The sequence below is a fragment of the Amblyraja radiata genome, chromosome 14, assembly GCF_010909765.2.
Source record: "Amblyraja radiata isolate CabotCenter1 chromosome 14, sAmbRad1.1.pri, whole genome shotgun sequence".
NCBI classification, from domain to species: domain Eukaryota; kingdom Metazoa; phylum Chordata; class Chondrichthyes; order Rajiformes; family Rajidae; genus Amblyraja; species Amblyraja radiata.
The window spans coordinates 103,461-122,021 of record NC_045969.1 but is presented as its reverse complement, the minus strand read 5'-3'; the positions used below and the strand labels follow the sequence as shown (position 1 = coordinate 122,021).

At 45.7% G+C, this 18,561-nt stretch overlaps 1 protein-coding gene across 3 annotated transcripts in view; it reads right to left on the bottom strand.

Annotated features, from left to right (window-relative positions):
- pknox1 (PBX/knotted 1 homeobox 1) overlaps positions 1-18,009 on the bottom strand; it is a 72,178-nt gene extending 54,169 nt beyond the window's left edge. The window contains exons 1-4 of one of the 3 annotated variants that reach the window (XM_033032317.1): positions 17,933-17,992; positions 10,683-10,751; positions 8,722-8,812; positions 1,231-1,364 (exon numbers count right to left, since the gene is read on the bottom strand). In XM_033032317.1, coding sequence (XP_032888208.1) covers positions 1,231-1,364; positions 8,722-8,772 — 185 coding nt within the window. In that variant the 5' untranslated portion in view covers positions 8,773-8,812; positions 10,683-10,751; positions 17,933-17,992. Of the gene's footprint in view, positions 1-1,230; positions 1,365-8,721; positions 8,813-10,682; positions 10,752-17,932 lie in introns of all 3 variants that reach the window. The other 2 variants (XM_033032319.1, XM_033032318.1) reach the window with 2 other exon arrangements.
- Positions 18,010-18,561: the final 552 nt, after the last annotated feature.

Below are 18,561 nucleotides of genomic sequence, written 5' to 3'. Positions count from 1 at the left end.
TTCTAAATTTCCTAAGGTTCTACATTGGTTCCCCATAACATAGATGTTAAAAACTGAAAGATATAGGTTTAGGATAAGGGGGAGGTTTTCCAGGATCTTGGGAAGGGGTTTAGAACGGACCTTGGGAAGACTTTTTTCACCCAAGGATGCTTGGAATCTGGAACTGTGTGTGGTGAAAGTGGGTACCCTGACATTTCAGAAGTATCCAGGCACAGGAGGCTATGCACTCTTCTGGTAAATTGAATTGTACAATGGGTAATTTACAGTCAGCATGGACTCGGTGGGCTGAGGGACTTGCTTATGCTACTGTATATTTAAGAGTCAAACTGTTGGTGACTGATCTCCCAACAACTACAGTTTGTGTGCTAACTTCCTGTGCTTCATGTACTCTCTCACCTAGATTTCTCCAAACCACATTTAATAATTCCTACATTATTATATTCACCTCTATTCTTTCTACAAAAGATGATATTCTCAATTTTCCCTTCCGGAAATATGTTTCTGCTTGGCCTTTTTCTCATGAGAGATGGTGGCGTGTGAGGAGTGACCTTATTCCAACGGCCATTTGAGAACAAATCCTATAAATCTATGGCTCTCAAAGAGAAACAAATTCACTGTAGATCTCTTTGAATGAATGACCCCATTTTTAAATCCTGACCCCGAGTTCTAGACTTTTACAAAGAGGATTCCACATGCACCCTGTTAATACTCCTCACCCCCTTTTATGTTTCACTTGTTACCTACCAACCTTTCAAACCACACTCGGGAGGTAAGAATTTGATGTAGACATTTATACTAGTCATTTCTTACAATGTAATTAAAAGCTTCCGTTTAAAAAATTGTAGGATTTACCATGTTTAATTTTCCTCTAAATTATCTCAGTAAACTTTATTCAATTTGTTATTTCCATGTGTTCTCAGTGAAGCTCAGTTTGTGACGTATCACTAGGGTCACTCGCATCAACGTAAGACCTAGTATCAGGCACACATGCAGAAGGTGAATTACTGGCAACCACATGTTAAAATATATCTCATTAAAGTAACTAAAGTGCTAGGAGTGCACAAGGTCCACAGAGAATGTGGCACAATGATTCAGACCACTACTCCAACTGGCAACAGTGGCAACCCCTCCCTGATAAACACTAATTTACCAACTCAGCCAATATTTTTTATCTCCCCTGGTGTTTTTTGTAGTTGTCTATAGTTAAAGGCAGATCTACTGTATCTCTACCTGTAGATGGCTCCTTTATCAGCTTCCATAGATGTCTGAGACTCTGTGGGCACCGGGCTTGAGGCATCAGGGTCGGATTTAGTGCAGCCAGATGCTGGCTCCGTGTTGCTAGTCATCTGTGGTACGACTGGCATCTGGAAACAAAGAGATCAAATGCAGCAGCTCAGTAAAGACTTCCAAACTGAATGGCAAAAGTAAGCAAGGGTCCATCTGGAGCACACCCTGCTGTAATCCTCAATTCAGCTTGTCACACCAGCACAATTCACCAATGAAAAGGACATGGAGGACAGTGAGATCAGTGCAGGGAATATGAATGTACAAGGGCATTAATTTTCCAGGGCATGATGGCATCTGCATCAGGTTATTGAGAGAGGCAGGAGTGGAAATTGCTGAGGGTTGGATGGGATCTGACCCAGGTTATTGAGAATGGCAAGCCTGGAGATTGTTGGAGCGATCCTTGTATCTTCTCTAACTAATGCAAGGCCTCGGAGGATTGGAGAGTAGCCAACGTTGTTCCATTATTTAAGAAGGGAACTAGATGTGGAATTGATGTCCATATCTCCCTGAAAGTGGCAACACGGGTATTTAGAGTGATAAAGAATGCATATGGTATGCTTGCCTTCATCGGTTGGGGCATTGAGTATATGAGCCAGGAACATATGGGATAGCTTTATAAAACTTTGGTTAGGTTGCATTTAGAGTATTGTGTGCTGTTCTAGTTGCCTTTTCACAGGAAGGATGTGGAAGCTTTGGAGATGGTGCAGAAGAGGTTTACCAGAATGATGCCTGCGAGTATTAGCTACAAAGAGAGGCTGGTAAAACTTGGACGGTTATCTCTGGCATGCTGGAGGTTGGGGGTGCTGGTGGTGGGGGCAGATACACTAGAGGTTTTTGAGAGGCCGTCTGACCAAATTGATGGAATTTTCTGAAGAGACATCAAAGTGTACTAATGAGGGGCAGTGCAGCAGTTGCGATTTGCTTGCACTTCAGTAAAGTATTTGAAAATGTCCAAATGGTTTAGGCCTATGGGATCTAGTGAAAGTTGGTAAATTGGATCCAACATTGGCTTGGCATTAGTAGATAGGTGGCAGGGATTTGTTTTTTGTGTTTGGATGCCTGTGACTAATGGTGTCCAAAGGGGTGGGAAATTGCAACCTTCACGTGGTACACCCTGTTTTGACTAATGCAATCAACCCGACGTGCACAAACAAATGTTTTGGTGTTTTGGTGTCTACAACTTTAGGCTGTGCACTCCATATGCAAGAAGAAGATGGTGTCCAAAAGACATCGATGCTTGGACCCTTGCTCTTTGTAAAATATGTGAATGATTTGGATGTGGCTATTGGAGGCATAATCAGTAAGTTAGCAGATGGCATAAAAATTGGGTGGAGTTGTTGTTAGAAGGTAGTCTTTGGCTGGTGATACTGATGTGTTGGTAAAATGGGCTGATAAATGGCAGATGGAGTTTAATCCTTAAATATAAGATTATGAATACTGGGAGTACTCTTGAGGCTGAGACATCATACACCATGAGTGGCAGGTGAAGAAGGCAAACAGGAAGTCTGTTTCACTAGCCGGGTAAACTCAAAGAGCAGGAAAGTCTTGGTATAAATGTATAAAATGTTGATTACATCACAACTGGAGAGTTGCGCGCAGTTTTGCTCTCTACATTATAGAAAGGGCATAATTACACTCGAGAGGATGCAGATGTGATTCACCATGACATGCCTGGGATGAAATGTTTTAGTTTTGAGGAGAGACTGCATGGTCCTGATTTCACTCTTAAATACATTCCTACACCCTCTATACTCCTCAAGGGATTCAGTCGATCCTTGCTGTCTATACCTGACATGTACCTAGTTATTTTTCTTGACCAGAGCCCAATATCTTTACTGGTCTAGGGTTCCCTACTCCTGCCACTCTAACAGGAATATGCTGACCCTAAACTCTTGCTTTTAAAAGCCTCCCACTCTCTTTACCTGTACACTGACCCCCTCAATCAATTTTTGAAAGTTCCTAATCTCATAAAAATTGGCCTTGCCCCAATTTAAGACTTTAACCTTGTGGACCAGTCCTACTCTTTTCCATAACTATTTTAAAATAAATAGAATTATAGTCACTGGTCCAACGGTGCTCCCCCAGACAAAACCTCCATCACCTGTCCTTCGTATTTCTAAGGTCGAGTTTTGCCCTTTGGGCCATCTACATATTAATTGAGAAAATGTTCTTGAACAATCTTAACAAATTCCACCCCATCTAAGCTACTAGCATTTAGGCATCCCAGTTAGTATTTGGAAAGTTAAAATTCCCCAATATTCAAACCCTATTATTCTTGCAGCTAGGTTTATGTATTGGCTTATTAAAAAATCCCAACATATTTGTTCTAACTGTCGATGACTATTAGGGGTCTATTATACAATCCCATCAAAGTGATCACCCGCCCCCCTTTCGTATTTCCATCTTACACCCACTGGATGATCCCCAGGAATATTAGGCTATTAAAACAGTAAAGTGGTTCCAAAGTGGACTGTTAACAAACCATTGCGTAGACAATAGACAATAGGTGCAGGATTAGGCCATTCGGCCCTTCGAGCCAGCACCGCCATTCAATGTGATCATGGCTGATCATCCCCAATCAGTACCCCGTTCCTGCCTTCTCCCCATATCTCCTGACTCCACTATCTTTAAGAGCCCTATCTAGCTCTCTCTTGAAAGCATCCAGAGAACCGGCCTCCACCGCCCTCTGAGGCAGAGAATTCCAGAGACTCACCACTCTCTGTGAGAAAAAGTGTTTCCTCGTCTCCGTTCTAAATGGCTTACTCCTTATTCTTAAACTGTGGCCCCTGGTCCTGGACTCCCCCAACATCGGGAACATGTTTCCTGCCTCTAGCGTGTCATATAACCATACAACAATTACAGCACGGAAACAGGCCATCTCGGCCCTTCTAGTCCGTGCCGAACAAAGCCTTTAACAATCTTTAGTAGAAACCGAACCAGTGGGCACTGAGCGGGCACAATACAACACAACTGCCATTATAGGTCTGTTCACAGCAATCATTATATGGAGACGTGTATATTCCTGGCATACAGTATACATTTGAGGGGAACTGACAAACTCTTTATCATTAATCCTCAATTCTGTCATGATCTTGTTTACATAACAAACTGAACTTGACTTTCATGCTAATTGAAAAATGACTGGTGAACTGTTCAACCATCCTGTCCATAAAATAAAACCTGGCTCTACCCAGACTCTTAAAGACAAATACTTTATTTAAAAGAGAATAAAAATAGCCACACTAGAAAATTGAAAAAAAAGCTGCAAATGCTGGGAGTCTAAAATAACAATGAGGAAATGATTAAAATACAGATCAGGATGAATCTATGGAAAGAGGGAAAAAGGCTAATGTTTCAGATGGAATGTCCTTTGTCAGAACTTTGTTACCTCTGTTTCTCTTCCCACAGATGCAGCCTGACCTGTAGAGTATTTCTAGAACTTTCTGTTTTCATTTTAGCTGCATACAGTTCACAATATTAATACAAACTTGCTAAATATTGCAAAAGCAAACATGATTATAATTATTTTTTAAATTTAGTTGCAATGTAGTAAAATATTTAACATTATTACAGATTTTATTTCTGAAAAAAATATGATTTTTATAAGCAAATACTTTGGAAAGGAGAAATGATTCACTACTTTAAATCAAAACTTAACACTTCAAAAGAGTTTGTTTCCACAATTACATCAAAAATGTTACGAATATGCTCAATAGCCATTTCTAAAACTCTATCCAACCAGATGCTCTGATCCAACCACCATTAACTAACTGCCTTCCCTGCTCAGGTAAACATCACGCTGATTAGACCAACCTCTGAAAAGAATCTGTTCTCACTTTGGCCCTTCTTTCCAGTGGAGTGCACTGTCAACGTTTTGGGAGAACAAGGACAATGCTATCTTTGAGGTACATTCCATCAGAGCAGCTGACAGCCAGCTACAGGACAAGCTGAGATAGGTTTGCTTCTCTCACAGGAACCAACAGTCAATGGTCTAATTAATACACATTTACAACTTGCTAATGAAGCTTTGATACGTACATATTCATACCCAATGGCAAAATACTGTTGCCGTGGGTAACTACTGTAATTACAGTAAGTGATTGAAGTTGTTTAAGGGATATATATTTGAAACTAGCTTGAGGGAGCAGAGAGAAACAGATTCCCACATTCTATCCAAGTACTGCATTCATAGGTGGGGCTCGAGACAATGACAACCACTCAGGTTTTTAACCCCAGCAGGGATTACTCTTTCCTTTGAGAAATGCTGAGGAATTACCATTCTGCATCAGAAAGAGGAACGTCAGGGGTGGTGGTGAAAACACGACAGGGGTAAGGGCTGGGGTCAGAGTCGGGGGAGGGGGACTCTGGAGAGGTACCGTGAGTGGAGCACCTTGTACTGTTTCAAGCAATCTCTCACTGCTCTCTTACACCTGCAATGTTCATTAGATTGCAACCATAAACAACTTTGCAAGACAAGAGACTACAGATGCTGGAATCTTGAGGAACAAACAAGCAAGTCAGAGCAGCATCTGTGGATGAAATGGACAGACAATCTGCACTTATCTGTATTAAACTCCACTCACCATTCATCAGTCCACTTGTCCAGCTGATCAAGATCCTACTGTAATTTTTGAACAAGACTGTAAATTTACCAGATGTATTCCTCTCATGATTTTGTGTACCTCTATAAGAACATCCTACATCTTCCTGCGCTCCAAGGAATAAAGTCTTAGCCTGCCCAACCTCTCCCTGTAGCTCAGGCCGTTGAGTCCGGGCAACATCCGCGTAAATCTTTCCAGCTTAATGACATCCTTCCTATTGCAAGGTGACTTAAACTGCACACGGTGCTCCAACTATAATATCACCAATAGCTTATAGCAGTGCAACATATCAACTTCTCTACTCAAGACCCTAACTGATAAAGGCCAATGTACAAAAGTTTTTTTTACTACTATCTATCTGTGAAGCCACATTCAGGGAGCTATGTACCTGTACTCCTTACACAAGGAAGTGCTAGAGTAACTCGACACTTCAGGCAGCATCTCCAGAGGAAATGCCCAGGTGCTGTTTTGTGTCGGGATCCTTCTTCGGACCCGAAATGTTGTCTATCCATGTCCTCCAGAGATGCTGCCTGACCCATTGAGCTACTCCAGCACTTTCTATTCTACCTGTACTACCTGTACCCTCTGGCCTATTACACTGCCCTGGGACCTACTATTCACTGTGAGGATCCTACCCTGATTTTACTTCCCAAAATGCAACACCTTGCATTTATCTGCATTAAACTCCATTCACCTCCAAGATCCTGCTGTCATTTTTGTCGAAACCACCTGCTTTTGTGCCATCTACAAACTTACTAATCATGTACATTCTTATCCAAATCGTTGATATAAATCACGCAATAGACACAGTACCGATTCCTGAGGCACTTCATTAGTCACAGATCTCCATTCTGAAAAATAACCTTCCACCACCTGCTTGCATCCCATGTTATCTAACCTTCCTGAGCAGCCTACCATGCTGAACCTTATCAAAGGCCTTGCTGAGGTCCACGTGGACAACGTGTATGGCTTTGCCCTCATCAACCTTTTTGGTTACTTCTTCAAGATATATGGTCACAGTCTTTTTCTCAGCATAGAGGAGTCCATAATTAGAGAGCATAGTTTTCAGGTGAGAAGGGAAAGATTTAAAAGAAGGCCTTTGATAAGGTGCCACACATGAGGCTGCTAAACAAGGTAGAAGCTCATTAGAGGCAAGGTACTAGCATGGATAGAATGTTGGCTGACAGACAAAAGGCAAAGAGTGGAAATAAAGGGGGCCTTTTCTGTTTTGCTGTTCAGCAGGGGTCGGTGTTGGGTCTACTACTTTTCATGTTATATGTTAACAATCCAGATGAGAGAATTGATGGCTTTGTCGTCAAGTTTGGAGACAATACAAAGATAGGCGGAGGGGCAGGTAATATTGAGGTAGCAGGGAAACTGCAGAAAGACTTGGACAGGTTGGGAGAGTGGGCAAAGAAATGGCAAATGGAATACAGCATACCAAATGTTTGGCATACAGCATACCAGTACGCTCCAGCACTTTGGTAGAAAGAATAAAGGCATAGATTACTTTCTAAAAGGGGAGAGAATTCGGAAATAGGATGGACTTGGGAGTGCTGGTGCAGAATACCACTAGGGTTAATTTGCGGGTTGAGTTGGCAACAAGGAAGGCAAATACAATGCTAGCATTTGTTTCAAGGGGACCAGAATATAAGAGCAAGAATGTAATGCTGAGGCTTTATCAGGCACTGTTTGGGCCACATTTGTAAAATTGTTTTTGGCCCCATATCTGAGGAAGGATGTAATGATTGGGTTAATTTCTGAGAAATATTTGAAGGCTCTGGGCCGGTACTCACCGGAGCTTAGGAGAATGATGGGGTATCTCATTGAAACCTACTGAGTAATGAAAGGCATAGATAGAGTGGACATGGAAAGGATGTTTCCAGTGATGGGAGAGTCTCGAACAAGAGGGCACAGCCTCAGAATAAAAGGATGCACCTTCAAAATGGAGACACAATAGACAATAGATGCAGGAGTAGGTCATTCGGCCCCTCGAGCCAGCACCGCCATTCAATGTGATTATGGCTGATCATCCACAATCAGTACCCTGTTCCTGCCTTCTTCCCATATCCCCTGACTCCGCTATCTTTAAGAGCCCTATCTAGCTCTCTCTTGGAAAGTATCCAGAGAACCGGCCTCCACCGCCCTCTGAGGCAAGAATTCCACTCACAACTCTCTGTGAGAAAAAGTGTTTCCTCGTCTCCGTTCTAAATGGCTTACCCCTTATTCTTAAACTGTGGCCCCTGGTTCTGGACTCCTCCAATATCGGGAACATCCTCGGAATATTTTTAGCCAGAGGATGGCGAGTGGGTGGGTTTAGAGGCCAAGACATTGGGTATTTTTAAGGCGGCAATTGATAGGTTATTGATTAGGAAGGGCGTCAAAGGTTACGAGCACAAGGCAGGAGAATAGGGTTGAGATGGAAATAAATATCAGCCATGATTGAATGGCAGAGAAATTTGGATGGGCCGAATGGCCTAATTCTGCTCCTGGCATATGGTCTTCTCAAAGAGACCTGAGGGGGCAACACTTTGATGGGTCTATGGAATGAGATGCCAGAGGAAGCTGTAGAGGCAGGTCAATTACAACATTTAAAAGACATTTAGATAGGTACATAGTATGAAATGTTTAGGGGGATATGGGTTCAATGCAGGCAAATGGGACCCGATCAGTTTTAAAACCTGTTTGGCGTGGGTGTGGGGGGGGGTCTCAGGGTCTGCTTCCTATGGCTTCCTGCTCTGTTGTAAATTTCTATGAAGCTTCTCTAAATTATTCCATGCATTAATTTAATATTTTAATCATGAACTCGATAATTATTAGAAAACAATCTTACCAACTGTTCGTCCTGATAGGAATCAACAGGAATGGGCTGCGTTGCCATCATAGTTTCAACTTTTGCATCATGAGGGAGGAAGTCAATGCCCCTGAAATATAACCAGATAGAAAATTAAGGGATGGTGTGATTTGAGCCAGCTAATATTGTTCTTTTTGCTTACTTTAGAAATACTGACAATTATTCATTGAATGGACAGCCTTTACAATGGAAAATTAAGGATGCCTCACATGTACTGAATAAAGACACGCTCAGGAATGTCATCTATTGCATGTTCACAATTAGAGTGGATGTAGAGAAGATGTTTTCACTACTGGGACCAGAGGGCACAACCTCAAATTAAAAGAATCCTACCTTTAGAAGAAAGATGAGGAGGAATTGCTTTGATGGCTGCCAAGTCATTGGGTATTTTTGACGTGGGGATTGATAAGTTCTTGATTAGTATGGGTGTCAAAGGTTATGGGGAGAAGGCAGGAGACTGGGGTTGAGGGGGAAGATAGATCAACCATATTGAATGGCAGAGCAGACTCGGTGGGTCGAATAGCCTAAAGGGCATGTCCCACTTAGATGATTTTTTAGGCGACCACAGGCGACTAGGCTGTCGTCACATGGTCGTCGGGGTGTCGCCTGTATGGTCGTGAGTAGTCTCCTCAGGCACTCAAAGAGTCATAGCGTCTTTCTGGTCAACGCTGGATTTTCAACATGTTGAAACATTTTCGGAGACAGTCGGCGACAGTGGGTTTGACACCAATGAGCGTAACTTGACTTCTGACATAGGTGCTGTCGTAGTTGTCGCCAGGTTAACGTAGGTTGTCACCAGGTTAACGTAGGTTGTTGCCAGGTGACGTAGGTTTTTCCTGTCTTATTAATCATAGAATGCAAGACAAAGGTAGCTAGAATGTACAAACATAGTAAGACTTTATGTGGATATTTTTAAACAAGGAAAGCAAGTCTAATGAATTAAGGAAAATAAAATGGGAAATGTTATTTTGTATTCACGTTAATATGTAACATCCCTGAAACACCTGCAAATTGGGGATTGGAACTGAGGTCTCATGCAAACGAGAGGAGCAACACCTCATATTTCATTTGGGTATCCTACACTTGGGTAGCATTTTCACTCAGAGGGTAATCTGCATCTGGTATGAGCTGCCAAAGGAAGCTATAGATTCAGATACAATTCCACATTTTAAATGATATTTGGACAGATAAATGGAAAGGAAGGATTTGGAGCGCTATGGGCCAAATTCAGACAAATGGCGCAGTATGTCGGGATATACAAGATTATTTGAAGGACATGTTTGCATGCTGTGCTGCTCTCTAACTCTGTGCCTTTAAATTAGGGAAGGCCAATCATGAGACAAGACCTATAAAACACCACCTGCAAGTACCCCAACAACTTTAATAATGAGTTCCCAAAAGGATTGTTTTCTCTGAAGCGTCAGAGACCTGATGGAAGTTTATAGAATTATGGGAGGCATAGATACAGAACCTTTTACCCATGTTGGAAATGTTAAAGACAGAGGGCATAGCTTTAAGGGGGAAGGTTTTTTTACACTGAATGGTAGGTGGTTGTCAGGGCCACTAGATAAGATAGCAATGTTTAAGAGGCATTAGGGTTATAGACAGATGGAGCGACATGATATGGAGGGATATAGACTGTGTGCAGACAGATGTGCAGTTTAAATTTGGCATCATGGTCAGCACAGACAATATGGACAGAAGGGCCTGTTCCTGTGCTGTGTTGTTCAATGTATCCTGGACTGTTTAGGTGGCAAGGGAGGAGATTGCTGGGATCCTGACAGGGACAGAGATTTTAAAATCTTTGCTTGCCATAGGTGAGGTGCGGACAACTTTATTCAAGGGCAGCAGGGATAAGACAGGGAAGTGGATAAAATTCTGAGGGACACTGATAGAGTTGACCAGATTATTAGAGGCAGCATGGTAATTGAACTCCTCACCCAATAGCCCTGTTGGAGTTCCTTCACCAGAGGTACTGCAGTGATTCCAAGTGACACATCACCACCTTCCTAAAGGCAATTAGGGATGAGTAATAAATGCTAGCATAAGCTGTTCACATTAGAACACACAAACATCACACTTCAAATCTAACACGTTTTGCTTTTATTTTACACGTAAGAAACAATAAAATGGCACAACAAAACTGGCAACTGACTAGATGGCTGAACAAAATGGGCGAAAATGTCTTCCAGTGTTACGGAAATAGAGGGCTTGTTTATATATGCACAGAAAATCCTTTCAACAAAATATTTATTGCAGTGAGTGACTGCTCCATATCAGACATCGTGAAATGTATTTTGATTATCTGAACACGAATGGAAGAAATTCTGTGACAGATCGGCTTGGAATTTCCTTCCTAGAACAAAGGAGTCCGAGGGGTAACCTGATGGAGGTATACAAAATCATAAGAGGCAGAGACAGAGTTGGTAATCAGAATCTTTCTCCCGTGATGGGGTATCAAATACAAAAAGGCATAGGTTTAAAGTGAAAGAAAGGAGAAATGGGATTTGAGGGGAAAGATTATTTTTAAACATAGAGGTTTGGAGAGATATGGACCAAATGCAGGCAGGTGGGACTGGTGTTGCAGGGACATGTTGGCTGGTGTTGGCAAGTTAGGCTAAAGGGTCTGTTTCCACACTGTATGACTCAAAAAAGTTGGGCATGAATGTGATGGGATGAAGGGCCTGTTAATGTGTTGTGCAACGCTATGATACATGTTCTAAAAGGTTGTATGTGGATAACCAAAATGGAGGACTGCATTACTACAATTTCCTGGTGCAATCGTTGATTGGGATTAAATTTAAGATTTCTCTTTGGTAGGCTATTCGTTTTCTGCCCTCTATTAACCCGGACACTGAATATCTAAGAGAGGGCAGGCAATTACACAGAAGCCAATTCCATATAAGGATACTGCTGAAAAATGATCTAAGTCTTTCAAGTGGGTCACAAGAAATGGTTTAAATCATGCTGTTGGCCTCTGGGAAAGTCCAAAAAGTTAAAGCTTCACATTCTGGGAAGTTCAAACAGGACTCACAATACAATTGTCTTTTAAATTAGCACATGGTTGCAATTAATAACAAGCTCAAAAGTGCCCTTAGCAAAGGTCACCTTGTTAGCAAAGGTCACCTCGTGAAAAGCAGTATTGTCTAAAAAGATAAGGAATACATGAGAGTCCATCCAGCTGTAACCAAGGCAGTCCTTTAATGGTGGGTATTTGCTATCAATGATCTGACCTTCAGCAACTTGTTGGATGGTGGCTGTGACACTTTGCTAATATGTTGGCAGAAATTACCAATACTTAAAAGTAAACTGTTATCACAGAATTATATTGTGCAAATGGAGATTAGTCAGACCATCTGGCTCTTTGAACAAGTTTTTCAATTAGCCATATCCTCCTGCTCTACTCAATAGCCATTTCCTCTTTTAATATTTATCATCTTTTCTTTTGAAAACGATTGAATTTAATGCCCTAACTCAGCTAGGAGTGGGTACACAAAAATGCTGGAGAAATTCAGCGGGTGCAGCAGCATCTATGGAACGAAGGAAATAGGCAACGTTTCGGGCCGAAACTCTTCTTCAGACTTCTTCAGCTAGGAGTGCTTAGCCATTCATCCTCTCTTTGTCGTTTATCCTCTCTCCGGTTCTCATATATTACTTTAAATCATTGGACCCAGCTTACCAACTCTTCCATCCCTGCAAACCATTCCCCCAAATCCTGAGATTTGGACACCGCTCAGTAAATGTTTCATTACCCATTTCGGTTGTAGGAAAAACAATCCAGCTAGATTCCTCTGTTCTATCAGACCACCCAGGGCCCAACCATTCATGGTGTAGTTCCTGGCCTGGTTTGTCTTCCCAAAAGGCTACACCTCACACTTATCTGAATTAAACTTTATTTTGTCATTCCTCAGCCCATTTGCCCAGCTGATCAAGATTCCACTAAAATTCTCGATAACCATCTTCACTGTCTATGATACCATCTATTGTAGTGCCATCTGTAAACTTACTGATCATGCCTTGTACATTCTCATCCAAACCGTTGCTATGTGAAAAGGAGACAAAAAGAGTGAAACATAGAGCGGGAGGGAGGGAAATGGCTGGAAAGGAACAATACGAAGGAAACAAGAGGGAGTATTTGAAATCAGAGGAGGGTAAAGAACCATGTGATGGGATGGTGGGAGTAATGTGCGCGCATCGCGGGGGGGGGGGGTGTGGATGGTGGGAAGAGGGGGGTAGGGAAGTATTGCTTAAAATTTGAGAATTCGATGTTCATACTGTTCAAGCAGCATTGGAGGTGCTGTTCTTCCCGTGTGCTTGTAGCCTCACTCTGGCAGTGGAGAAGGCCAAAGACTGAAAGGTCAGTATGGGAATGGGAGGGGGAGTTAAAATGCTTAGCAACTGGGAGTTTCAGCAGGCCTTGGCAAACAGAGCGCCAGTGTTCAATGAAACAGTCGCCTATTCTATGTTTGTAGAGGAGAACACATCGGGAGTATCAAAATGAGGTTTGAAGAGGTCTAATCTGGAAGGGCTGCTGGGATCCATGGATGGAGATGTAGGGGCACATGTTACATCTCTTGTGGTTGCTGGGGAGTGCATGGGTTGGGTTGGGAGGGATGATCAAAACAAGGAGTTGCAGAGAGAGTAATGTCCACAGAAAGGGTTGGAGACAGAATGATCTGATTGGCGATGCGATCACGATGAAGGCGGTGGTAATTATGTAGAATGATATGTTGGATGTGGAGGCTGGTGGGGTGATAGGTAAGGGTCAGGGGAGCTCTATCTGGTATCGTCTGGGGAAAGGGGCAGCCAGAGCAGAACTACGGGAAACAGGAGGCACAGGTGAGGGCTCCATCCATAACAGCAGAGGTGAAACCACATTTACTGAAGAAAGAGGACATCTCCGATGGTCTTGAGTGCAAAGCATCATCTTGGAAGCAGATTTGGCAGAGACAAAGAAATTGAAAGAGATAGTATCCTTGCAAGAGGCAGGGTGGGTGGAGGTGTAGACAATAGACAAAAGGTGCAGGAGATCTAAACTGATCACAAACTCGGTAACCTGGGCATCGATCCCTCCCTCTGCAACTGGATACTGGACTTTCTAACCAACAGACCACAGTCTGTTAGGTTAGACAAGCACACCTCTTCAACCCTCACCCTGAACACCGGCGTTCCACAGGGCTGTGATGAGCCCCCTCCTCTACTCCCTCTTCACCTATGACTGCACACCTGTACATGGTACTAACACCATCATCAAGTATGCAGATGATACAACGGTGATTGGCCTCATCAGCAACAACGATGAGTCGGCCTACAGGGAGGAGGTCCAGCACTTAGCAGCATGGTGAGCTGACAACAACCTGGCCCTTAACTCCAAGAAGACCAAGGAGCTCATTGTAGACTTCAGGAAGTCCAGGGGCGGCACGCACACCCCCATCCACATTAACGGGACGGAGGTGGAACGTGTTTCTAGCTTCAGGTTCCTGGGTGTTAACATCTCCGATGACCTCTCTTGGACCCACAATACCTCAACTCTGATCAAGAAGGCTCACCGGCTTCTCTTCTTCCTGAGGAGACTGAAGAAGGTCCATCTGTCTCCTCAGATCCTGGTGAACTTCTACCGCTGCATCGAGAGCATCCTTACCAACTGTATCACAGTATGGTATGGCAACTGTTCTGTCTCCGACCGGAAGGCATTGCAGAGGGTGGTGAAAATTGCCCAACGCATCACCGGTTCCTCGCTCCCCTCCATTGAGTCTGTCCAAAGCAAGCGTTGTCTGCGGAGGGCGCTCAGCATCGCCAAGGACTGCTCTCACCCCAACCATGGACTGTTTACCCTCCTACCATCCGGGAGGCGCTACAGGTCTCTCCGTTGCCGGACCAGCAGGTCCAGGAACAGCTTCTTCCCGGCGGCTGTCACTCTACTCAACAACGTACCTCGGTGACTGCCAATCACCCCCCCCCCCCGGACACTCCTCCCACAGGAAAAACACTATGTCTGTATATATGCTAATGTAAATATTTATTCAAATCATATGCTATGTCGCTCTTCCAGGGAGATGCTAAATGCATTTTGTTGTCTCTGTACTGTACACGGACAATGACAATTAAAGTTGAATCTGAATCTGAATCTGAGTAGCCAGCACCGCCATTCATTGTAATCATGGATGATCATCCCCAATCAGTACCCCGTTCCTGCCTTCTCCCCATATCCCCTGACTCCGCTATCTTTAGTCAAGTCAAGTTTATTCGTCACATACACATACGAGATGTGCAGTGAAATGAAAAGTGGCAATGCTCGCGGACTTTGTGCAAAAAGACAAACAAACAAACAACCAAACAAACTACAAACAGAATGGAACAGAATCACATATTCTTTTACATATTAAATATTGTGGGCGGAAGGAAAAAGGGAAAAAAACAGCAATTTAAAAAAAAGCAGTCGAGTGGTACAGTAAAAGTTAGTCCCTGATAGGAGTTTACAGTCCCAATGGCCTCTGGGAAGAAACTCTTTCTCAACCTCTCCGTTCTCACAGTATGGCAACGGAGGCGTTTGCCTGACTGTAGCAGCTGGAACAGTCCGTTGCAGGGGTGGAAGGGGTCTCCCATGATTTTATTGGCTCTGGAGTTGCACCTCCTGATGTATAGTTCCTGCAGGGGGGGCGAGTGAAGTTCCCATAGTGCGTTCGGCCGAATGCACTACTCTCTACAGAGCCTTCTTGTCCTGGGCAGAGCAATTCCCAAACCAGATGGTAATATTTCCGGACAAGATGCTTTCCACAGCCGCTGAGTAGAAGCACTGGAGGATCCTCGGAGACACTCTGAATTTCCTAAGAGCCCTATCTAGCTCTCTCTTGAAAGCATCCACAGAACCGGCCTCCACCGCCCTCTGAGGCAAAGAGTTCCACAGACTCACAACTCTCTGTGTGAAAAAGATTTTCCTCATCTCCGTTCTAAATGGCTTACCCGTTATTCTTAAACTATGGACCTTGGTTCTGGAATCCCCCAACATCGGGAACATGTTTCCTGCCTCTAGCGTGTCCAAACCCGTAATAATCTTATATGTTTCAATAAGATCCCCTCTTATCCTTCTAAACTCCATAGTATACAAGCCCAGCCGCTTCATTCTCTCAGCATATGACAGTCCCACCATCCCTGGAATTAACATTGTAAACCTACGCTGCACTCCCTCAATAGCAATAATGTCCTTCCTCAAATTAGGGGACCAAAACGGCACACACTCCAGGTGTGCTCTCATTAGGGCCCTATACAACTGCAGAAGAACAACTCTTTGCTACTATACTCAACTCCTCTTGTTATAAAGGCCAACATGCCATTCGCTTTCTTCACTGCCTGCTGTACCTGCATACTTACTTTCATTGGCTGATGAACAAAGACCCCCAGATCCCGTTGCACTTCCCCTTTTCCCAACTTGACACCATTTAGGTAATAATTTGCCTTCCTGTTTTTGCTATAAAAGTGGATAACCTCACATTTATCCACATTAAACTGTGGTTAATGTCAAGGTAGTTGTGGGATTCTGTGAGCTTGCACTTACCCATTCCATGAGGCAAACAGAGAGATCAAGAAAGAGAAGAGAAGCGCCTGGGATTTGAGGGTGAAAGTTAATTTGAGCGAAGTGTGAATTAGTGGTAAAGTTGAATAGATCAACAAGTTCTACACGAGTACAGTAGGCAACTGCAATGCAATCATCGACGTAGCAGAGAAAGAATGGGGAATGGTTTGGAACAAAGAGTGTTCAACGGAACCAACAAAATGACAGGCATAGCCGGGGACCATGCAAGTCTTGAGGAAGGTAGATACATTTTCGGGGGCCTGATCAGATATATCAAAGGACACTAAGGGAAGTCAGAGAAAAAAAATTGCAGAGGTATCTAGAAGTGTACATAAATAGTTCCTTAAAAGTGGAAATGTTTGGAGGGTTATGGGCTAGGTGTGGCAAATGAGATTAGATCAGGTAGGCAATTTGGTCAGCATGGATGAATTGGGCAGACCAGGCCTTATCCTGATCCAAATAAATGCATGCAAACATTGGTGCCAGACCTGCCAGTGTTTCCAGCATTTTGGTTTAATTTGATATCAATGGTTCATCACTTAATTGGTTCATGCTTCTCCGTGGATTGTCACCTTGTCGTGGTGGAGAAGCTTGTGTGGACCTGAGATCCTGAGAGCAATGCCGTCTGGAGCTATGCTCCTGGTAGGGCCACCCATGGCGGTAAGGTCGACGGGGAGGTCTCTGACAAAGAGCAATCCAACCAAGACCTCAACGGTGGAACAGGCGGAGGATGATGGCTGACTTTAGTGGAGCGTCACAGCGGCTGGGAAGGCGGATGAAGGCTGCAACAGAAAAGGGTCCCCGGTCGTCTTGGACTCCATGCCACTGGATCCTGACCCAGATCTGTCATGGACCATGGGGTGGCTTTCTGTGCACCAGTCTTTCTGTCTCCCCACGTTAAACAAAGTCACGCACAGGCGTCCTCTATAAAGGGAATAGCACCCTGGGGACACCCATGACCGAAGGAGGCTAAGAAGGTTCATCACTCTTCTCCAATGGCTGTAGTTTAACAAAAACCAAGAAACGGTGGCAATTTGTCAAAGGCTGAGATGTGGCCGCGCAGTCATTGCCGCGCAGTGTGGTGCCCGTCTGCAGGGGCGGGGCTTGGTCAGCTGTCAATCACTGCAGAGGCGGGACTGTCAACCGTCAATCACTGGCGCCCCCGCCCCCGAACCTCCCGCGCTTTGTGGCGACGACGCCATTTTGCCGCCTCACACCGCCGGCCCGCCCCCCCCTCACAATCCCCCCCCCCCGGCTCTCCACCCCCCCCCCCCACACACACACACACACACACACACCGCTCTTCAAACCCCGCCGCGCGACCCCGACCCGACCCGCCAGTCATCAGGATGCGCGCGCCCGCCCGCCCGGCCACAAGGGCGCGAACCCGCCCCTCACAGGCGCCCCAACAAAGCGAGCGGGCGGGCGGGCGGGCCCGGGCCGTGTGTGTGAGGTGAGGCCAGGCCGGGGCTCGGACCGTGTGTATGTGTGTGTGCGGGGCCGGGGCCCGGCTGTGTGTGCGTGTGTATGTGTGCGGGACCGTGGGCGTGTGTGTGTGCGGGGCCGGGGCCCGGGCGGCGGCAGCGGGGCGGCCGCGGGCGCTGACTGACAGCTTACCTGAATGCCAATCTTCATCAGACTGACAAGGCGCTGCAGCAATCAGCCCCACGCAGCGCCGCCCGTCATCACGCAGGGCCGCGCACTCACGCCCTGCGCGTGACGTACTTATGGCACCGCCCCCTCTGGGCCCAGCGTCCGGCCCAGTCCCCCACACACCCCGGCCCCGCACACCCCACACACCCCGGCCCCCACACACCCCGGCCCCCACACACCCCGGCCCCACACACCCCGGCCCCCACACACCCCACACACCCCGGCCCCCACACACCCCGGCCCGGCCCAGTCCCCACACACCCCGGCCCCACACACCCCGGCCCAGCCCCCACACGCCCCGGCCCCCACACACCCCGGCCCCACACGCCCCGGCCCCACACACCCCGGCCCCACACACCCCGGCCCCACACGGCCCGGCCCCACACACCCCGGCCCCACACGCCCCGGCCCGGCCCAGTCCCCCACACACCCCGACCCCACACACCCCGGCCCCACACACCCCACCACCCCCCCCCCCCCCCCCCCCCCACCCCCCCCCCCACCCCCCCCCCCCCCCCCACCCCCCCCCCCCCCCCCCCCCCACCCCCCCCCCCCCCACCCCCCCCCCCCCCCCCCCCCCCCCCCACCCACCC